The 19,192-nt window shown below is 43.2% G+C and overlaps 1 protein-coding gene across 2 annotated transcripts in view; it reads left to right on the top strand.

Annotated features, from left to right (window-relative positions):
* Positions 1-2,653: 2,653 nt before the first annotated feature.
* Positions 2,654-19,192, top strand: part of INPP5F (inositol polyphosphate-5-phosphatase F) — an 855,919-nt gene continuing 839,380 nt past the window's right edge. The window contains exons 1-2 of one of the 2 annotated variants that reach the window (XM_069239234.1): positions 2,654-2,991; positions 5,992-6,182. In XM_069239234.1, the coding sequence (XP_069095335.1) occupies positions 6,086-6,182 (97 nt within the window). In that variant the 5' untranslated portion in view covers positions 2,654-2,991; positions 5,992-6,085. Of the gene's footprint in view, positions 3,058-5,991; positions 6,183-19,192 lie in introns of both variants that reach the window. The other variant, XM_069239233.1, reaches the window with a different exon arrangement.

Below are 19,192 nucleotides of genomic sequence, written 5' to 3'. Positions count from 1 at the left end.
CACTGACCCCATCCCACTCTGTGACGAGGCTGGGACTGCTGCCTTCCCTCATTGGCTGACCTCAGCCAATGAGGGAAGGCAGCAGTCCCAACCCTCCTGGGACCTGGAGGCTGAGGGTAAGTGTGTGTGTGTGTATGTGTGTGTGTGTATGTGTGCGATGTTTTAAATTGAATGTTTGGTGCATGTGTGCATGTTTGAATGGTATGAATGTTGTTAATGGATGTACGTGCGTGCGTGTGTGAAAGAATGAGTGTGCATGATGTTTTAAAATGAATGTTTGCTGCGTGCGTGCATGTTTGAATGGTATGAGTGTTGTTAATGGATGTGCGTGCGTGCGTGTCTGTGTGTGAAAGAATGAGTGTGTGTGTGTGTGCCCCGCCCGCCCCCCTCCCTCCTAAAGCTGCCGGACGCCACTGGTGGAGCATCTTGGCTGATCCACTGTAGATCACGTTTCACCCTCTTCGCCACTGAAGTGAAACGCACACAACAACTTATATCTAGTTCTTTCGTTTATTTGCACACGGCACTCACAGGAACATGTCCATACCAGAAAGGCGCACAGAGCTGTAACTGTCACTGTGGAACACGGAACACCGTGACATCATTGTCATGATGCCACGATATTCCGTGAGGTCACCACACATGGCCCATTACAAACCTGTTTAGTGCTGTTCATTTTATCAATTTAAAACAAAGCCCTGTTTTTACCATAATGCTTATTTTGGCCAGAGACTTACGCCCCCTACTTCCCCCCTCCCACCCCCAATCACTTTGCCCCTCCTCTCCCCCCCAGTTTGAAGACCCCTGGTCTAAAATGTTATGGAAGCATGTAATATAATTTATAAAGCTATTTGAAAATACCACCTGCCACGTAATCACCCCTCCCCCATTTCATCCCTTCATATGTTCTTTGTTGTAGGTATTTTAGTTGCCTCCCTTTCTGTAAAGTCGTCTTTAAACCCCAGCACATTCTGCCTAGTGTGTGATAAAATGCTCAGTTTAAAAAAAAAACTTCCTAAGTAGAACCCGACACTCCAGTAAGAGCATCGGTAAGTTAAACCAGGGTGTTAACTGGGCCGGGCCCTCTGAGTCTCAGACCTGGTTGTAAATAAACCTAACACTTAAACGGATCCTTGGCTATATAACCATGCCCTTCACTTTATAGACAAAACCACTGCTTAATTTCTAAACAGTGAATGTTAAGGTGATCCGAGTCAGCGATTTAGTTCCTGTTTAAATTTCACGTTTACTTGATCTTTCATTCTCTAAGCAAAAGGTCCAGAGGCACTGTCCGGGCAACTAGAGCTTGACCAGAATATAGACTCGCCATATCAGGAAACAAGTATCCCCTTTTTCTTCTACCTTTGTTTAATTCTTTCACGATAACACTAATGTCTCGTGTTCAACGACATTTGTAAACAAGTTAGTTTGAGTTACGCCTTCATACCTTGTAAGGCCAAATAAGCCATGTTATATTCCATCGTAAGGCATTCTGTGCACATATCTTCACTTCCATGTAGCCTGTTATGTTTCTGTAGTTTTTTTGTGCAGCATGATAATTCAGTAAGTGCGAATTTCTAACAGTGGCTATTATTGGGTAAAGGTCATCCAAACCTTGGCCTCTCTGCGGGGACCTCAGAGTTCACGTATGCCAGTTGCAACTGCGGTTCTAAGTAAATGTGTGTGAAGGAGATAAACAATGGTCCACATATTGATATCGGTAAGTAAAATACAATAAATACAGTGCTTAGAGCTAAGTGGGAGTGTTTTGTGAATGTCTGGAGGGGTGAAGTGAAGGAGATGCGAGGAGGTCCATACAGGGTAGAGTGAACAGGCGGGGCTGAGGTGCTTAAGAGGAAAGAGATGAGGTAAGAGTTATGCAGATGGGGGGTTGCAGAACGATTGCAAGATACGAAGGCACAAGTGACTGTAGACTTCAGAGGAATGTGGAAGAACGAGAGAGCTTGAGACACTCTGAATACCACTACACATTCCACAAACCTCAGTAATGTTCAATTCACACTCTCGTAATTTCAGAAGTGAAACATCTCATTACTAGTTACACCAAAATTATTGTTATTCGTTACATTAAACAGCTAAGAAACACTGACAAAGCCAATAGTCATGGCGGGTTTAGGTGTATACAATTTATTGAGTTGTATCTAACAACAGAAAGAAAATACACGCAGCAAAACATCAGTCTGGCGGCACACGGGGAAGCACAGATTTTAGATTGTTCATATTTAAGCCGTGCCATTAATTACACAGGCCACGCCCTTTTGGAAGCCCCACACCCATTTTTTTTATCCCACTTGCCTAAACCTAATTCTTTCCACAACAATAAAAAAAATGGTCCTGAAGACAAATACCTTTTACTTTACCCCACCTTTAGTAGCGGTCTTTAAGCCGGTGAACACCGTTAATGACCCACAGCTGTTAAGAATAATAACGTATAAAATGTACACATGCTGTATCCCCAAAAGTTCTGGGTACGCTACAGTACCTCAGAGACCCGCCAGTGTTTTCGCCGGCAGTGCGCAGACATCCCCGTCTCATCTTCAATAATCAAAAGTTCACCGGGCTGCACCTCTGGGCGACGTCACAGGCAGTGTGGGCCGGGCTTCGGTCTCTGACAGCCGGTTGTTGTGGTGTTGACGTAGGGAGTCACGTGGGAGAAAAGGACGGAGCAGGACCACAGTGAGCAGGAAGCAGCTTGCTGCCGCTTGCCGCTTCTGTGAGGAGTGGTGGGAAGGGCGAATGTTCTTGAGAGCCGGCGGACAAGAGGAGTCTGCGCGTGAACTAGAGCGCGAGCCCCGACAGACAGAGGGAAGCGTCAGGAACAGTATTAGAAAAACTGCTTCGCGCGCCCATGCACAGGCAGTGGGTTTTACTGCAGACCGTGGTGCGTGAGCCAAAAACATACATCAGGACAAATCCCGGTCTTTCGAGCAGTCTGCGCCGTCAGAGAAGAGGCACGAGCTCTGGACAGAGGTGCGCGAGCCTGCAACGGAAAACGGAGCGAGCTGCCTTGGAAGAGGCGCGCGCGCCCTGGGGCAGGTGATATAGTGTGTCTGGAATGTCTCGCGGCTAGTGAAGGCTGGGTGTCCACTCCGAAGCCACTGCCTGTAGGGCCTTCTTCTATCACGTTGTACCCATTATTTTCACCATTCCATGTGCCCCTGCTTGTCGGGGAGCTTATCATCCCCTGCTCCTCTGGGTGGGTGGTCCACGTTCAAAGTTCCAGTCTGTGCCATTCTCGGTGCTTGCCTCCAGCAGCGGTCCCTCCTGAGATCTCCCCTTGAATCGTCTGTGTCCCTCGTTGTCCAGAAGCATTAATTTGTCAGACATTCGCTCTTCGGTTCCCCTCGCTGCTCATAGCTTCTGTCAGTGTACAATATAAGGCAACAAAAGCTCCAGGGGCATTTAAAAAGGATTGGTACTATCTGCACCGCAAGAGCTTGAAAAGAATATAGACTCGCCATGTCAGGAAACCGGTATCCCCTTCATCCTCTACCTTTGTTTAATTCTTTCACTATAACTGATGTCTCATGTTCAACGACATTTGTAAACAAGTTAGCTTGAGAGTCGATTTCATAAGTTGTAAGGCCAAAGAAGCCATGTTATATTCCATCGTAAGGCAATCTTTGCACAGATATTCACTTCCATGTAGCATACATCTCAGAAGAAAATGCTTAGAACTTGCCCTGTCTTTTGAACAGGTCAGCAGTCCCTCACCATACCGCACCATACCACGAACCCTTCATCTGCCAATGCCTAGAGCACCTGTCTCACCCCTTGTGCTTTTCAATTGACAAAACTCTTTTGTACCCATAGGAAGGTCATGCCTAGAGCTTTCCTTCCCTCTGTGCTTATCCGTGATCCTGGCCCAGAGTGTGACTATTCCATAAGCTAAGGTTGGTGTTGTGTAAATAAATATTCGATTGCACCAAACTGTAAGCGAATTAGTTATGCGGGGGGGGGGGGGGGCGAGGGGTGAGGTGGATGTTCACACCAAGATGTATTTAAAGAAAGGGGAATTTCACAGCGCAGTTGAGGTGGAAAGTGAGTCAAGTCCCCCCCAGTTACCTTGACCTTTTAAGTTAATAGTCTTTATTTTGTCCCTATCTACCAGCTTTCATTTAACCAACCGATTTTGTCCACAACCACTTTCTGAAAAATAATAATTTGCACAAACACCAGTTTTTCATTTTTTGATAAACACTATAATTGTATCTCGAAATAGATTGTCCTTTTCCTCCAGCCCTTACATTTAATGCTGCCCCGCACGGGAAAGTACTATCTCAAGATACTAGCTCACCTTCCCATGTAATGCCTTGTTTGTCATTGTGAAGGTGTTGGACGTCAGATTACACCATCAGATGTCAGGTACTGCCATCATATGTCTGGTATCGCCATTACATGCTATGTGCCGCTCTCATTTGTCAGCGATCGCTACCATTTCCTGCAGACGTTTATCATAATATATCAGGTCCCCATCTGGTGCAAGAATGAAGCGTTAATATCAACATATATCGAGTTGTTTACACCCCCTTTGCCAGTCAGCAGTCCCTGCCCAGATTTCACATGACCCACTGTATTCGGTTATCAGTCTCTGCTGTAACGCTTCAGTTATCTCCGACCAGATCCAGCACTTCCCGTCATCTCTCAGCAATTCCTGCCCACCGCTCCCTCTCCATACTCTGATCCTTTTGCTACCTCTAGGCAAAGCGTGCTCCCATCAACTAACTATACGTTCACTACCTTATGCTCATAGCCTTCCAGCTATTCATTAGCAATTCCTGCCACATGCTCTTATTCATTTTGTACCCCTCGAGTTCTCTGCCAGTGGGTCACACCTAAACCATGTTCCTCCTAAAACAACTCTACCAGTGCTCATGCACTGCTCCCAAGAGGTCGTTCGACCATTCTTAATTGTTTCATTTCCTAATCACCAAAGCATTCTGGATTTAGATGACAGGATATGATACATTCGTCTCATCTAGTTTTGCTCATCACCTACTACATGGTCATCTCCTCTCAAAGTTAACCCCCACCATAATATACTGCACCGAATGTTTCTAGACTTCAGTTATTTCCCAATCTTTCCTTACAGAAACTCAAACTCTTACAGAATGTGTGCCTATAACCAACTACACCTCCCGGAGTTAACCTGCCTCCTCACGCTTTTGCTGTATATTTAAGGCTTTGGCTTTGGGTGCATTTCCTGGAAAGTTGCCATGTCCAACCATCTGCTGAAATTACATCTTTGGCTTTTTTGGGTTTTCCTTTGTCTCCACTCTGCCTTTTTCCATCAAGCATGTTATTCTGACTTTGGGCATAGTCCCTCCTCGGCTCACTTTTATGTCTCCCATTAATTCGGTTCCTTTTGGTCTCACCCCAATATCTCCCTTTAACTCACTTCCTCTTGGGATTACTTCACTCTATGCCTTTGGCTGAATTCCTTTTGAACTAACATCCATCTTTAACTTTGACTCATTTTCCATTGGATTCAACTCGGCCTGTCCATTCAGCATAGTTTCTTTTGGGCTTAGCTCAGTCTCTCTTTGACTCATTTCCTTTTGTCCTTTCATCAGTTCTGTCCTTTGGCTTGCTTTCTTTAGCCCTCTTCTACATTTTTTTCCTTTTTTTTCACTTACTCTTGGGTATCCCTAAATCTGTCACTGCGACTCAGTTCCTAATGACCACACCAACATCCTCTTGTTGGCTTTATTCCCCTTAAGGACAACCAGTATTCCCCCCTTTGGCTGTGTTATTTTTTAGGCTCACCGAAGTGTCTCCCTTTGGCTCACTTCCTCTAAGCTTAGATTCTCTTACTTCATTTTCTTCTTAACTGTTAATTCTATGCCCCGTTTAGTCTTCATCTCTTTAGTTGCTTTTTGAGTTCACCTCCTTCTTTTTCTCCTATTGAAGTCAGTGCCTTTGTCTAGTTTCTCTTGCATTACATTAAGTCTATGCTTTGTTTACTCTTAGGTTTTCGGTGCTGCTCTGTTCAGTCAACTGATGAAGTGACTGCCTTCTCTGCCCGCCATTTTCTGTCCCAAATTCAAAACTTGCATTCTGGACCATGGAACTTTTTCAAGCCAAGGATCACTACATCTTGCAATATGGGGACCGGGCACTCTGGTGCAGCCGCAGTAATGGGACCTTTGAGGCTAGACCCGGTGAGTACCACAGGCTAGACTGATGTATGGATGCATACGAGGTGATGTACATACTATTTGCTGAGACAGCCTTCTGTTTTATTATTTTTATAAGCAATGTTTATATAAAGTAGGGATAGCCAGTTAATTCAATGCTAATATGCCAGAATACTCATTGATTATGTAAATTAGCTTCATTTAGATTCGTTCTATGTACATTTATTTTATCTGGAGCTCATGGAAATCTATAATGGATTCGGCTTTCATTGACTTACATTGGTCACCTCAACATAGTGGGTTACAGCTGCATGGATGGGTATTATTTTTTCTCAAAAGACCTGAGGTACTAGCATGAATACAGGGTAACACACACTCATGTCCGTTGTGTGTGTCTGTATGTGTGTTTGTGAAGCAGGTGACTGCAAGAGAAGGCCAGTCTGTTGATGACAAATGTGGAAGAGGATGCCAGTTGCGGCCCTGTTTTTAGAGTCTTTGCTTGGGAGACCTTGTAGTTTCATCCCTTTTGTGGTGTGCGAACGTCTCTGCAGGAAGAGTTTTGGAGCTGTAGAGTCTGATTTAAGGTGAGTTTGGCCTTGTAGGTGATGCAGAGTGATTCGAGGTTGATTCACACTGGGAGGTTGAACTAGTGTGAATCATGTAGGGTGGGGTGATGTGGATACGCTTTTATTGTCAAGTAGTGAAGAATGCAGTGACTTTAAGAGAGTAAAGAATAGACTTTGGGAGGCCATTACAGAAGCTTCTAGATGTGCCAAAGAATGAGAACTGTCATTCTAAAGTAGAAAATGTGGGTTGAGAGGAAGTGTTTGATTCTAAGCTGATCTGGCTAATCACAAACTTTAATCATGTGGTGGTTTTTGAGTGAGAGGCAGATGTAGACTTGATATTCAATGAGTGAATGACAAGGAGAGCGCTAAAAGGATTTGTGACATTTCACAGTGGGGCAAATACCGACACACTCTCAATGCCGGTGTTTGCCTTGCAGTGATTACCTTTCTTTTTTTTTTTTTTTTTTTTTTTCAGGGATGCTACTCCCTGCCTTTCCCAACCCGCTCACGGCCATTTCCCCAACTACAGCTGCAGCTCGGTTTGATTAAGTGCTGCTGTTCAGGTGACGAAATGTCTGTCAGCATAATAAAAGCTGCACAAAGTCTGCATGCAGTTGAATGAGACTTTGATGTGTTATATGTACTGCCACTATTGATAGCAAGAGAATCCCTTCTGGTAGGGCTTTGGTGAATACTGTTGACATTCATAATTTTTAATGTCCAAACATTGTCTTGGGTAGTGTATGACAGAGACTGAAGACCACTTGAGATAAAGCTTTGCGTTTTTGCCTTATTAGTTTAGGGTTCTGTCTTGCGCAGCCTATGAGACTCTGAGCTTCCAAGAGAAGATTGAAAATCTCGAGGACTGAAATGGTATCTTAGAGAAGTTCTCGTTTGATAGGTTTTTGGGATGACTTAAAAGAGTTCCATTTGTATATGGGAGAAACAAGATCATTTTGAATGATACTTTTGTAGGTGGATGGAGTCAAGAAGGCCACTTAGAGATTAAGAAGGACAAAGAGGATTGCTAGTAATTTACAGGCAGTGTTAATGACCGTAAAATTGCAGTTTCTGTACTGCAAGTGGACATAAACCTAATTGGTAGGCTTGGGGAGGTGGGGATTGTGTTGGTTGATGATTCTAGTTTGAAGTTGTAGTGCTCCTGCTTTTCCTGGGACTCAATTGAGAAAAGCAGGGTGGTATGTGCTGTATTATGCATGTTTGATTGTTACAGGGACTTTAGGCTGGTAACCAGGTTGTCAATAGAGAGCGACTTAAACTGTGATGCTGTCACAGTGTGAATGCTGTTGATTTTGTCAACATAAAAATGGCGTACGTTGCTCTTTCAGTGGAGTGTAGGATGACAGGTGGTAGGGGTTGGATTTATGTAATGTTAGATTGTGATAGTTAAAACTTTGCTCTCATCGTGGCATCAGATGCTTTTGATATAGATTTGATTTGAAGATGTAGTTTGTAGACTTTATATGCAGTATTGAGAGCTGGGCAGTGCTTGGGGCAGTGAGAGAGGCATCAGAATATTTCAAGCTTATCAAGTGCTTTAAGGTGTTGAGATAAGTTGGATACCTTTGAACCAAACTCACTTCACTTCCTAAATTAAACTGTCATTGATCGAGGGTTGCTTGGCAGTGCAGGCAAAATATCTCTGAACATTTCTCAATGAAAGCAATTTCTATTTTCCCTGACATTGCTTTCATATGAAGATGGCTGTGATTAGGGGCACAGGCTTTGTTGGATGAGACAGATAGATGACAGTGGGGTCCTCAGAGCTTTTTATGTGTTTGACTGATAGACTATTTTGTGTGTAGATCATTGCTGCACCAGGTCTCAAACCGCAAGACTCTAGCTTTAATGATATATCCTCAGTGCATCATTATCTACACTGGTATTCTGTGACCATCAGATTCTAATACAAGGTGGTAGCATACACCAAAACGTTGTTTTACTAATGTTGAACCCAGAATCTGCATACTGGGTTGAAAGGCCAGCCAAAAAGCACTGATCTAAAGTCTTGAAAATGTTGGCCTCTGCTAGAAATGGGGTCTCTAGTTGGCAGTCAGTTTGCACCCTGTCCAAGTAGGGACCCTCATTCTAGTCAGGATAAGGGAGATACCCACTCAGATAACCCATGCTCACCTCCTTGGTAGCTTGGCACGAGTAGTCAGGCTTATCTCAAAAGCAATGTGTAAAGCATTTGCACATAACACACAGTAATAAGTGAAAACACTACAAAAGGACACCACAGCAGTTTTAGAAAAATAGCCAATATTTATCTATATAAAACAAGACCAAATACGATAAAAATCCAACATACAGTAAGAAAAATATGAATTCTGCAAGACTTACTCAGAACTACAGTTCTTTTAAGTTGATAGCTCCACCTGGGGCTATCATGGCGTCGTGATCAACAAAACCAACAGTTCAGGCCGGCCGCGGCATTGCGCGCCAGCTACGGTGTCGGGAAGACCCGCAAACAGTACTTTGGATTTGCAGGGCGTTGAGATCCTCGTGGTGAGCTCCGGAGAGCGGCGTCACGGACATCGCAGTGTCGGTTCCGAAGTCGGTGCAGGAGTTGTCGGGCCCTTGAGGTCACCCGCGTTGCAGATTGAACTCCAAGCTGATGAAGTCAGGTGCGCTGGCGTGGATGGCGTCGGGGCTGCGGTGCAAAGCGGGACGATGCGACGTGCGGTGTCCACAGGTCACGGTGCAGGCAGCAGCTCGGTGACAGCGTCCAGCGGCAGCAGTGAGACCAGGGCTGCGGTGTGAAGCGGGGCGGTGCGACGTGCGGTGTCCACAGGTCACAGTGCAGGCAGAGTCGTCGTCATTGCTGAAGCACTGTCGTCGGTCGGCCCAAGCCAGCGGGACGGGGCGATGCTTCGTGACCCTCACGAGCGGTGTCCACAGGCCACAGCGCAGGCAGGATGCCTGGTGACGACACAGGAGTCGATGGTGCTGGCGTCGGTGGACCGGGGCTGCGGTGCGGGATGGGACGGTGCTTCGTGTACCTCACGAGCAGTGTCCACAGGCCACGGTGTCAGCAGGAGCGGCGTTGTCGGGGATGCCCAGGCTGCAGTGTGAGCAGGCAATGCTGGAGTGCGGGGCCCACAGGTCGCGGTGCAAGCAGCGGCTCGGTGAAGTCGTCCGATGACGGCGTCGGGGAGACCAGGGTCACGTTGCGAAGCGGGGCAATACGACTCCATGTGACGTCGGCAGGTCACGGTGCAGGCCAGCGGCATCATTGTCGCAGTGGTTTCTCCTCTTGAACAGCACAAAACACACAGTTCCCAGTGCTGCAGATTGAGGAAACTGAAGTCTTTGGTGTCCCTGAGACTTCCAACAGGAGGCAAGCTCTACTCCAAGCCCTTGGAGAATTTTCTCAAGCAGGACACACAGCAAAATTCACCCTTCGCACTCTTTTCAGGCAGAAGCAGCAACTGCAGGCCAGTCCAGCAAAGCAACACAGCAGAGGGACAGTACTCCTCCTTCAGCTCTTCTCCTGGGCAGAGGTTCCTCTTGATTCCAGAAAGATTCTAAAAGTCTGGGGTTTTGGGTCTTCTTCTTATACCCAGTTCTGCCTTTGAAGTTGGCAAACTTCAAAGCAAAGTCTCAAGTGTTTGCAAGATCCTTCCTTGTCCAGGCCAGGCCCCAGACACACACCAGGGGGTCGGAGACTGCATTGTGTGAGGGCAGGCACAGTCCTTTCAGGTGTGAACGACCACTCCTCCCTCCTCTCTAGCTCAGATTGCTCATCAGGATATGCTGGCTACACCTCCGCCCCCTTTTGTGTCACTGTCTAGAGAGGTGCAAAACAGCCCAACTGTCAAACTGACCCAGACAGACAATCCACAACCAGCCAGAGTCACAGAATGGTATAAGCAAGACAATGCCCATTTTCTAAAAGTGGTATTTTCAAACAGACAATTTAAAAACCAACTTCACTAAAAGATATATTTTTAAATTGTGAGTTCAGAGACCCTAAACTCCACATTTTTATCTACTCTCAAAGGGAATATGCGCTTTAAGGATATTTAAAGGCAGCCCCCATGTTAACCTATGAGAGAGATGGGCCTTGCACAGTGAAGACAGAATTTGGCAGTATTTCACTGTTAGGACATATAAAACACACTAGTATATGTCCTACCTTAAACATACACTGCACCCTGCCCCTGGGGCTACCTAGGGCCTAGCCTAGGGGTGCCTTACATGTAGTAAAAGGGAAGGTTGAGGCCTGGCAAGTGGGTTCACTTGCCAAGTCGAATTGACAGTTTAAAACCGCTCACACAGACATTGCAATGGCAGGTCTGAGTCATGTTTACAGGGCTACTAATGTGGGTGGCACAACCAGTGCTGCAGGCCCACTAGTAGCATTTGATTCACAGGCCCTGGGCACCTCTAGGGCACGTTACTAGGGATTTATTAGTAAATTAAATATGCCAATTATGGATAAACCAATCCACAGTACAATTTATAGGGGGAGCACTTGCACTTTAGCACTGATTAGCAGTGGTAAAGTGCGCAAAGATAATAAACCAGCAAAAACAGAGTCCAAAACCAGGAGGTCAGAAGGCAAAAAGACAGGGGAGACATGCCAAAAAGCTGCCAGGTTTAACAGCCTCTTACCCACAAGTTGTAATATCATGTATGGTACTGTTTATATTTTCTCTACCTTATGTACATCCATTATTCTTTCTCAAGTATCTGCCTTGATATCAATCTCATCCACCAGCTCAATGAATGTACCTTTATCTTTCTGCTGTACAGAATAGATATGATAGAAATGTGTCTTCTTGTTCATCAGTAAAATATAATCCTCACTTGAAAGAGCCAGAATGCTGGAGAGTAGAGCTATGTGTGTAAGCACCCTTCTAATTTCAAAATATTCTGTGTGGGTTGCAAGACTCTTAAACTCTGCCTGATTTTTCATTAAGTTTGATCAGTACATGTCTATTGCTGTCTTTTATCTTCTCAAGATTTTTGTTTTTATTGTTATAAAGTCATCTCTGGCGAACACCTGGAGTAATGCTGTAATCAACTTTTAAATCTAAAAAAGAAATAAAAATGAGAGAAATCTGTGGTTAACCCTCTGCTCTCTCAACTCTGGGATTCATTTGTGACATCAATGTGGAGTTATGCATTCTCGTTGGTAGTGCTTTTGTAATTACACAGGCATGTTTGCTATTGAAATTTTGACATTTATTAATTGCCTCACTATCTCAAAGGACTGTCCTTTGAGACATTTAAGAGGTTATTTATCACATAGTGATATATGCGATACAAAATCTATACGCATATGAAAGTATTTTTTTATTTTGTTGTGTGTTGGAATCTGATTTATCAGATTTCATGTTGTTAACATATCATTTGTATATATTAATTCTCCTTACTGTAATGTTCTGTGTTGAATCCATAAATCATAACCGACCTTTTAGTTTCTGTTATTTCAGATTCAAATATAATGTAAGGAGTACTGGCCATTCATTTCTAGTACCACTACTACATTAGCATCTTTTTTTATCATTACATTTGGGAGCACTGAAGCCCAAGTCATTAATATTTTATTTTTGAATTTTGCATTGAAACCATAGCTCTTGGAGTGTTAACAATGTACGTCTGAGGACCCCCCCCAACTTTCAAAGTCCTGTTGGTCTGCATAATAAATAAAGCCCTGACAAAGGGGGAGTGCAAAAAAATCCTCGTAGTGAAAGGTGTAATGCTATTCAATATTGATAGGCAACTATACTCGTCCCATGTATGGTACCAATGAGGAAAACCTGAAGTCGCAAGCAATGGAAAGCAGAGGGCGAACATAAAATTAAACAAGTTGAAAAACATAAGTGTAGTTTAGACTCTGGAATATCTTCAATGTCCTGTCTATCTAGAATTTTTCAAAGAGCCATATAGATATGCAAAATCACTGACTACGACTGGACGGACGGTCACTATCTAGTCACTTTGGATGTCACCTCATTGTACACTAGTATCCCGAGAACAGAGGGGCTTACTGCCATCCTACACTACCTAGACACTAGGGATGCTGCCTTACTAGACCATACAAACATGCTCATGGACCTGATAAGTTTAGTCTTAGACAACAACGTTTTCCTACATAATGGATGCTGGTATCGCCAGATACAGGGAGTGGCAATGGGAGCTAAATTCTCCCCATCATATGCTAACCTTTATATGGGTTACCTAGAGAAAGTACATGTGTGGCGTTCCTGTCCTCCACCCCTTACACAACACATTCTATATTGGGGCAGATACATTGATGATATCTTAGTTTTTTGGTCAGGCGATGTACCCTCACTCCTGTTGTTCACAGAACATCTTAACAACAACATTTTCAACATGAAGTTCACACATGAGGCCAGCCAATCTTCCATCAATTTTCTTGACCTCACCATCTACATAAAGAATGGTAAAATATGCACCAGACTATTCAGAAAGCCCACAGCATGCAATGCTTTACTGCATGCCACCAGTTCACATCCTAAATCCCAAATTGATGCCATTCCATATGGGGAAGCAACCAGGATCCGACGCAACTGTAGCGAGGAACTGACATTCCGTGAAGAATTACACAACATGGAACAACGCTTTAGGCACAGAGGTTATCATCCTCAGACCCTGAATAAAGCCGTTAATAAGATCATGAAAATGAAACGTCCCAATTTACTTACTAGCACAAAGAAGAACGGGTCACAGGAACACACATCCTTGGTTATAAAACACAGTGCACTAAGCACACAAATCTACAAGACTGTACGTAAACATTGGTCTACATTACTAACAGACGACATTTTAAAAAATGGACTTACTACCAACCCTAGCATCATTTACATGAGAGGCACCACCCTACGGGATAAGTTATGTCACAGCTTTATGCCACCAGAGAATAGGGATACCTGGATGCCCAAACCACCACCTGGCACGTACAGATGTGGACACTGTAACATCTGTGGATACATCAAAGATAAGACAGTGAATTTCCAATACAATACACAGATCACGCATAAACTCAAGCATTTTATTAATTGCAACACAAGTTTTGTGGTGTATTGCATTGTTTGTACATGTGGACTCATCTATGTGGGAAGTACCATCCGACCATTGAAAGAGAGAATCCAAGAGCACTTGAGAGCCATTCGATCTTCGAACATTAATTATCCCTTTGCGACCCATTATAATGAGACACATGGACGTAGAGAAGTCCTGGACATTCTTATCCACGGGGTTGACCCTGTAAAAAAGATGCCTCGAGGAGGTAACCGCACTTTGGCCCTCAGACGCCTTGAAAGTAGGTGGATCATTAAGCTACGAGCAGTAGAACAGGGCCTTAACATGAATAAGGACCTGCATGTTTTTCTCTAACAAAGGTGCAGTGCCCCACCTCCCTACTATATCCCTAATACATTAGTCACCTGTACATCAATAGGATCCAGATTTTGGTATTTACGCAGTTCCTTATAGCTGTCCCTTTAGACTATATATAAAAAAATAAAAAATAAAAATATAGAAAATTAAAAACAACTCATAATAATATACGTGCCCCAAGATGTTCCATACGTATTGCAACATTGTAATGCCTAATGTAACTCTCGCATTATACTTGGTCTTTATCCCCAATGTATTGTAAGCACCTGGCACTAATATGAACAACTTTTACATTCTGTTTTAATAATCCTCTCAACATTTCCTATTTCTGCCTCTCTCTATAAACCTTGGAGTGTTTTTGTTTGTGCCATCCATAATATACCTATATGAAAATGCCAATACAGTAGTATTGTTAAATACACCATGTTAAATTTTCTACAAATTGTACACTGTATGTATATAGATTTTCAATGGATACTCATGCATTTATTGGTTGTTCTGTTTTTTACATCCCTCCCTGTTTTCTTCTTTACGTAATTCACTATGCATGCACTCTCTCTTGTCTTCCACCCCTCCATTTAACAGTACTCATTTATCAGTCGAATTCTAGTAAGCATGTAGTTAGTCTGGTGAATTTGGTCTCCACACAATACCACTTTCTTGCTTCCTATATATATCAGTGGCACCCACTCGCCTGCTTTATAATGTAGTGTGACCATGGTCTCTCACACAACCATTGTGGTACATAGATACTGACTATCCGCTCTATTTCTTCCAATATGGCGTCCATGGAGTGCTCCTATCACGGAGCCTTCATCTCCATGCGCCAATGCAGACTAGACGCTAGTCCCTCTTTTGTTTTCGGAGTACGCGTATACCTACGCCAACACTCCTCAAACGTTCTGTTGTCGGACTGAATACGGCAGCGTTAGCATGCGCTTTCGATCGCTCACACACACTCTGGTGTGCAGTTTCCCGGAATCTGGGGAAACACGGGTACGTGCTTTTACTGCATATCCCTGTAGTTTATTTAGCTCCGCAATATAACCTGATTAGAGTAATGGGTTTTACTCTTTTTACAACATGCCCCGGCGCACGGAAATAGAAGTCGTTTGACTTCGGATAGCTAGCAGGGGACTAATCCTGGTATCTCTGGGGAATGGCCCTTTACCTCTTGACATACTTAAAGCTATAGAAACTAAGACCCGTGTTTTATATAAAGATATTTGTTCGTGTTTTTGTTTTCTCTCCCACTTGCACTTTAGTTAACTGGAATCTCCCGTACAGCTATCCTAGTTGATACTCTCGGTCCTATGCTATGATTTTAATTGGAACTCATTCTCCCCTTTCTCCCTAGCTCAACTTATACAGACTGGTTTTACCAAGGCCGCATTCAGAGTGTTCTTCCTACTACGGACACACTCTACATGATAGCTTGCTAGCTTCCTAAAACAATACTCGTTTCTTGAATATAAAGGGACCTTGTTACTATGATGGAGAACCCTTCGGTCTCCCTGATAGGTCATATGTTTGACCTCGATACACTTATTTTCCCTTTTTATACTTTATCCATATGAGCCCTCTACACTAGTAATATGTTTTTCCTCTGGGCTTTCTCTACCATTCTAGAATTCTCACGTGGAACTCCAACGGGAACATTTTGATTCCCATTTACAGTTTAGTTCATGAGGTAATTTTATTTCTCTACGGGCACCATGTTAGATCACTCATGTGCATGGAATGTCAATCCTAGCACGACCCTCTCTCCTGGAAAGAACTTACACCCCCCGCAGCACACCCCGTTTCCCAGTGATGGGTGTTACTATCTTCATCAGTCACAAACAATAACGTCTGGGTTTTCTCACTGTCACGCACCACTTTTGTCATCTAAAGTAATACTCTTTGGACACAACACACCACGTACGAATGGGTTATCTCTACTTTGATTGTATATTACCCATAATGGGTCTTTACACTTGACCTATATAAAATGTTCGCTTCTCACTATTTTCAATTTACAATTAAGGTCTTAATTCATACATGTACCTACCGGATGGTAGTGAATTTATATTTTTTAAGAGCTCCAATCTGTTTTTGTTTCCAGCCTTGAAGAAGTCCGTTGAGGACGAAACATGTGTTGGCTGTTACCGAATTTTCATGCATTTATCAGAACATATGGACACTATTATTACTGTATAAATATTAAGTTATCACCATGGAGGTTTACTAATAAATTCCTCTGCTAATCTACGTATCTCGGTTCCATGACTTAGGAGTGCCCTGGTTGCCTTTTTTCCCTTACTTTTAGCCATTTAGATATATTGACTCCGTTTGAGTGCTCATCAGAAATGCAGGAGCCTTAAGCAGTAGTTACACGTGAAGCTGAAAAGCAAAGCATAGAAACTAAATCACTGCTCAGGAAGAAAAAGGCCCCCCAAGCTGAGACTTCCTAATAATAGCCTGTTTTTTGATTATTAGCCTGTGGGTTGATATTGCATAGTCAAGCTTATTTAGTCAAGTGGTGTATGGGATGCTGACACTCAAAGTCAAATAGCGTAACCATATATATTTTCTAAAGATTCATTCATTACTTTGTAATAGAACAAAATACAACTTGTAGAAATATTTTCAAATATGTATATGTTTAAATATTTTTTCGGTAATATAAGTAGTGAATAATGAACCAGAAGAGAAACATATTGCTGACTATTTCTGAACATTTGACTTAAATCTGTTATGTGAGATTTGCCTTCATTACAGTTTTGAGCTGAAATCGATCCTCAAGCTTGGAGAAAGCCACAGGCCTGCATGTCTAAAGGGGGCGAAACATGTGTTAGCTGTGAAATGTAACCTTCTGTCCTGTGATTTGAAACGTGATTAATTATCTAAACATCACACTCTGAAAACGACCCCATTGACATGGAATACAGCTGTTGTCAATTTTTTCTTGCGTTCAGGATGCTTCGTTAGTTAGCACAGACATTGTCAATATTTATGATTTTCTTCTGGTTTATTATTTACCAAAAATATACAATGTATGCAGATTTGAAAATCATTGTACCAGGTATTCTGTTACGAAATAATGTCAAAATAAGTATGTATATATGCATTACACTATTTGATTTTGAGTGTCAGTATCTCACATACCTAGAAAATAACAAACATTGGCAAAGCCATACTATGAAAGTCCCATAGTGAAGCTATATTTTGTGCTACAATGAAATGCAAAATGGCAACCTGTGATAGGGTCTTTTAGATTTCAGCTTTACCCCCAAAGAAGAAAATTATGAAAAGGAGTAAGAAGTTGAAGCCAGAGGTAAACCGTTTTTAAACGCAGTCTTGTTTCCTTTTAGGAACATTGCTGCGGCTTAAAAGAAATACTTTAAATGCAGTCACAGACATGATGGACTGTTTACCCCAGCAGGCCATCATCCCGTTCAAGGCATCCAATTAGAGTGAGTTGCAGCTTGCATCATACCTCAATAATAATTATGAGGAAGGCCAGATTGCGACCCACTTAAAATGGGAATTTTGGGAAGTGACCTGGTTGTAGATAGGTTGATTTCAGAATTTCACACTTGTTGCAAAATTACTCGGTGCGATTTGTAGCCACTATTTTGAGACCATCAGTTTGTACTTAAGGCCCAACATCCTTTAGTAATCGGGTCAACAAGAAACAATCTTCTCCCCCACCCATTTGCTTCATTCATCTTTTCAGGAACCAGACAGATAGATGTGATCTCAGATCATGTTAGACTTGCTTCTTTTCTCACATGGTCTGTGAGTATGCTGCATCTAAAACAATAAAATGTGTACTGCGTAAAAGCAGGGTTGTATTAACTGAGTGCAGGAAAAACCAAAAAGGCAGAAAAAATTATAAAGAAGTAACCAAAACACTGAAAATAAAAATGATGGGAAAAGGATACATAAAAAACACATCCCAGACAGTGCACGTGTTAAATATAGATGGCTTAGGAGACCACAGAAAGAAAGTAGTTCCCTTAAAGAAATGTTTTTATAAAAGTTTAATCGAAAAGAAAGGTTCTCTCCTAGGGGATCTCCATGTATAATCATAAGCATTGAATAGTTCTGCCTCCTTGCGGGGACCCTGGAGCACGTTTTCCAATATAAATTCTTAAGTGTCCATGTTCGCCTTACTTCAGAAAGGCCTGCCAAGTCACTTAAGAATGTCCATATGCAGCCTACAGGAAAGGCTTCAGTGTCCAAAATTATTCATCCAGTTTGCTTTTAAAAGGGACAAATTTGAGACACATGCATTCAAATGCCTGAATGAATGAAAACTTTTGCAGAAAAAAATCCTTCACAAACCTTTTTTATATTGCAAAACAATGATGGAGTGCAGGGCAGTGTAGCACATTGACTGCCATTATTAATGAAGAAAAAGGAGACTGTGCCTTTAAGAGCAGCCAGTCCTCCAGTATCCCATTATGCCTAGAGGGAGGTAGTTGCCACAGTTCTTTTTTCCGGCTCCTGCTGACAGAACCCTGGAGCATTGAGCTCGACCTATTTAGGTTTTTTCTTCTAAAATACAGTAAACATTTTGATGACAAATGCTTCACTCGAAGTCTTTTGACTTTCCCTCTTGATGTTTGTCTTCTTCTGACTGGAATAAAGGCGTTTTTTCCCAGTAAAAGGCCTTCTCTATTCGACAGATGTCTACGATGTGGCAGGAAAAAGGCCAAAACAGACCCTCACGATTGCCGTCTTCGCACATTCCTGCCTCCTGTAACATCTGCAAAACATTTTCCAGATGTACCCTGCGTGACAGGGAGAAGATGTGCCTTCAAGGGAGAGCAGAGGGCGACGCCAGGAAGCGAGTGGGACCTCTGAGCGAGGGGAAGGTCAGTCTTCCACCAGAGCTCTTCCCTCAGCCTCCAGTGGACGTGAAAGGTCTGAGAGGCGTTCTATCAGAAAACGCTTTCGGTCCCGGACGACGTTGAGGAGATCGACATCGAGAGGAGGTACGGCACCGACATGCTCACCGTTGAAGTCTGGCTTGACGTCGCACAAGCATCGCCGCTTGACGTCAAGACACCGCACGATGTCGAAGTC

The sequence above is a fragment of the Pleurodeles waltl genome, chromosome 6 (genome assembly GCF_031143425.1).
Source record: "Pleurodeles waltl isolate 20211129_DDA chromosome 6, aPleWal1.hap1.20221129, whole genome shotgun sequence".
In the NCBI taxonomy this organism is placed as follows: Eukaryota; Metazoa; Chordata; class Amphibia; order Caudata; family Salamandridae; genus Pleurodeles; species Pleurodeles waltl.
This window is presented reverse-complemented; position numbering and strand designations above follow the sequence as displayed.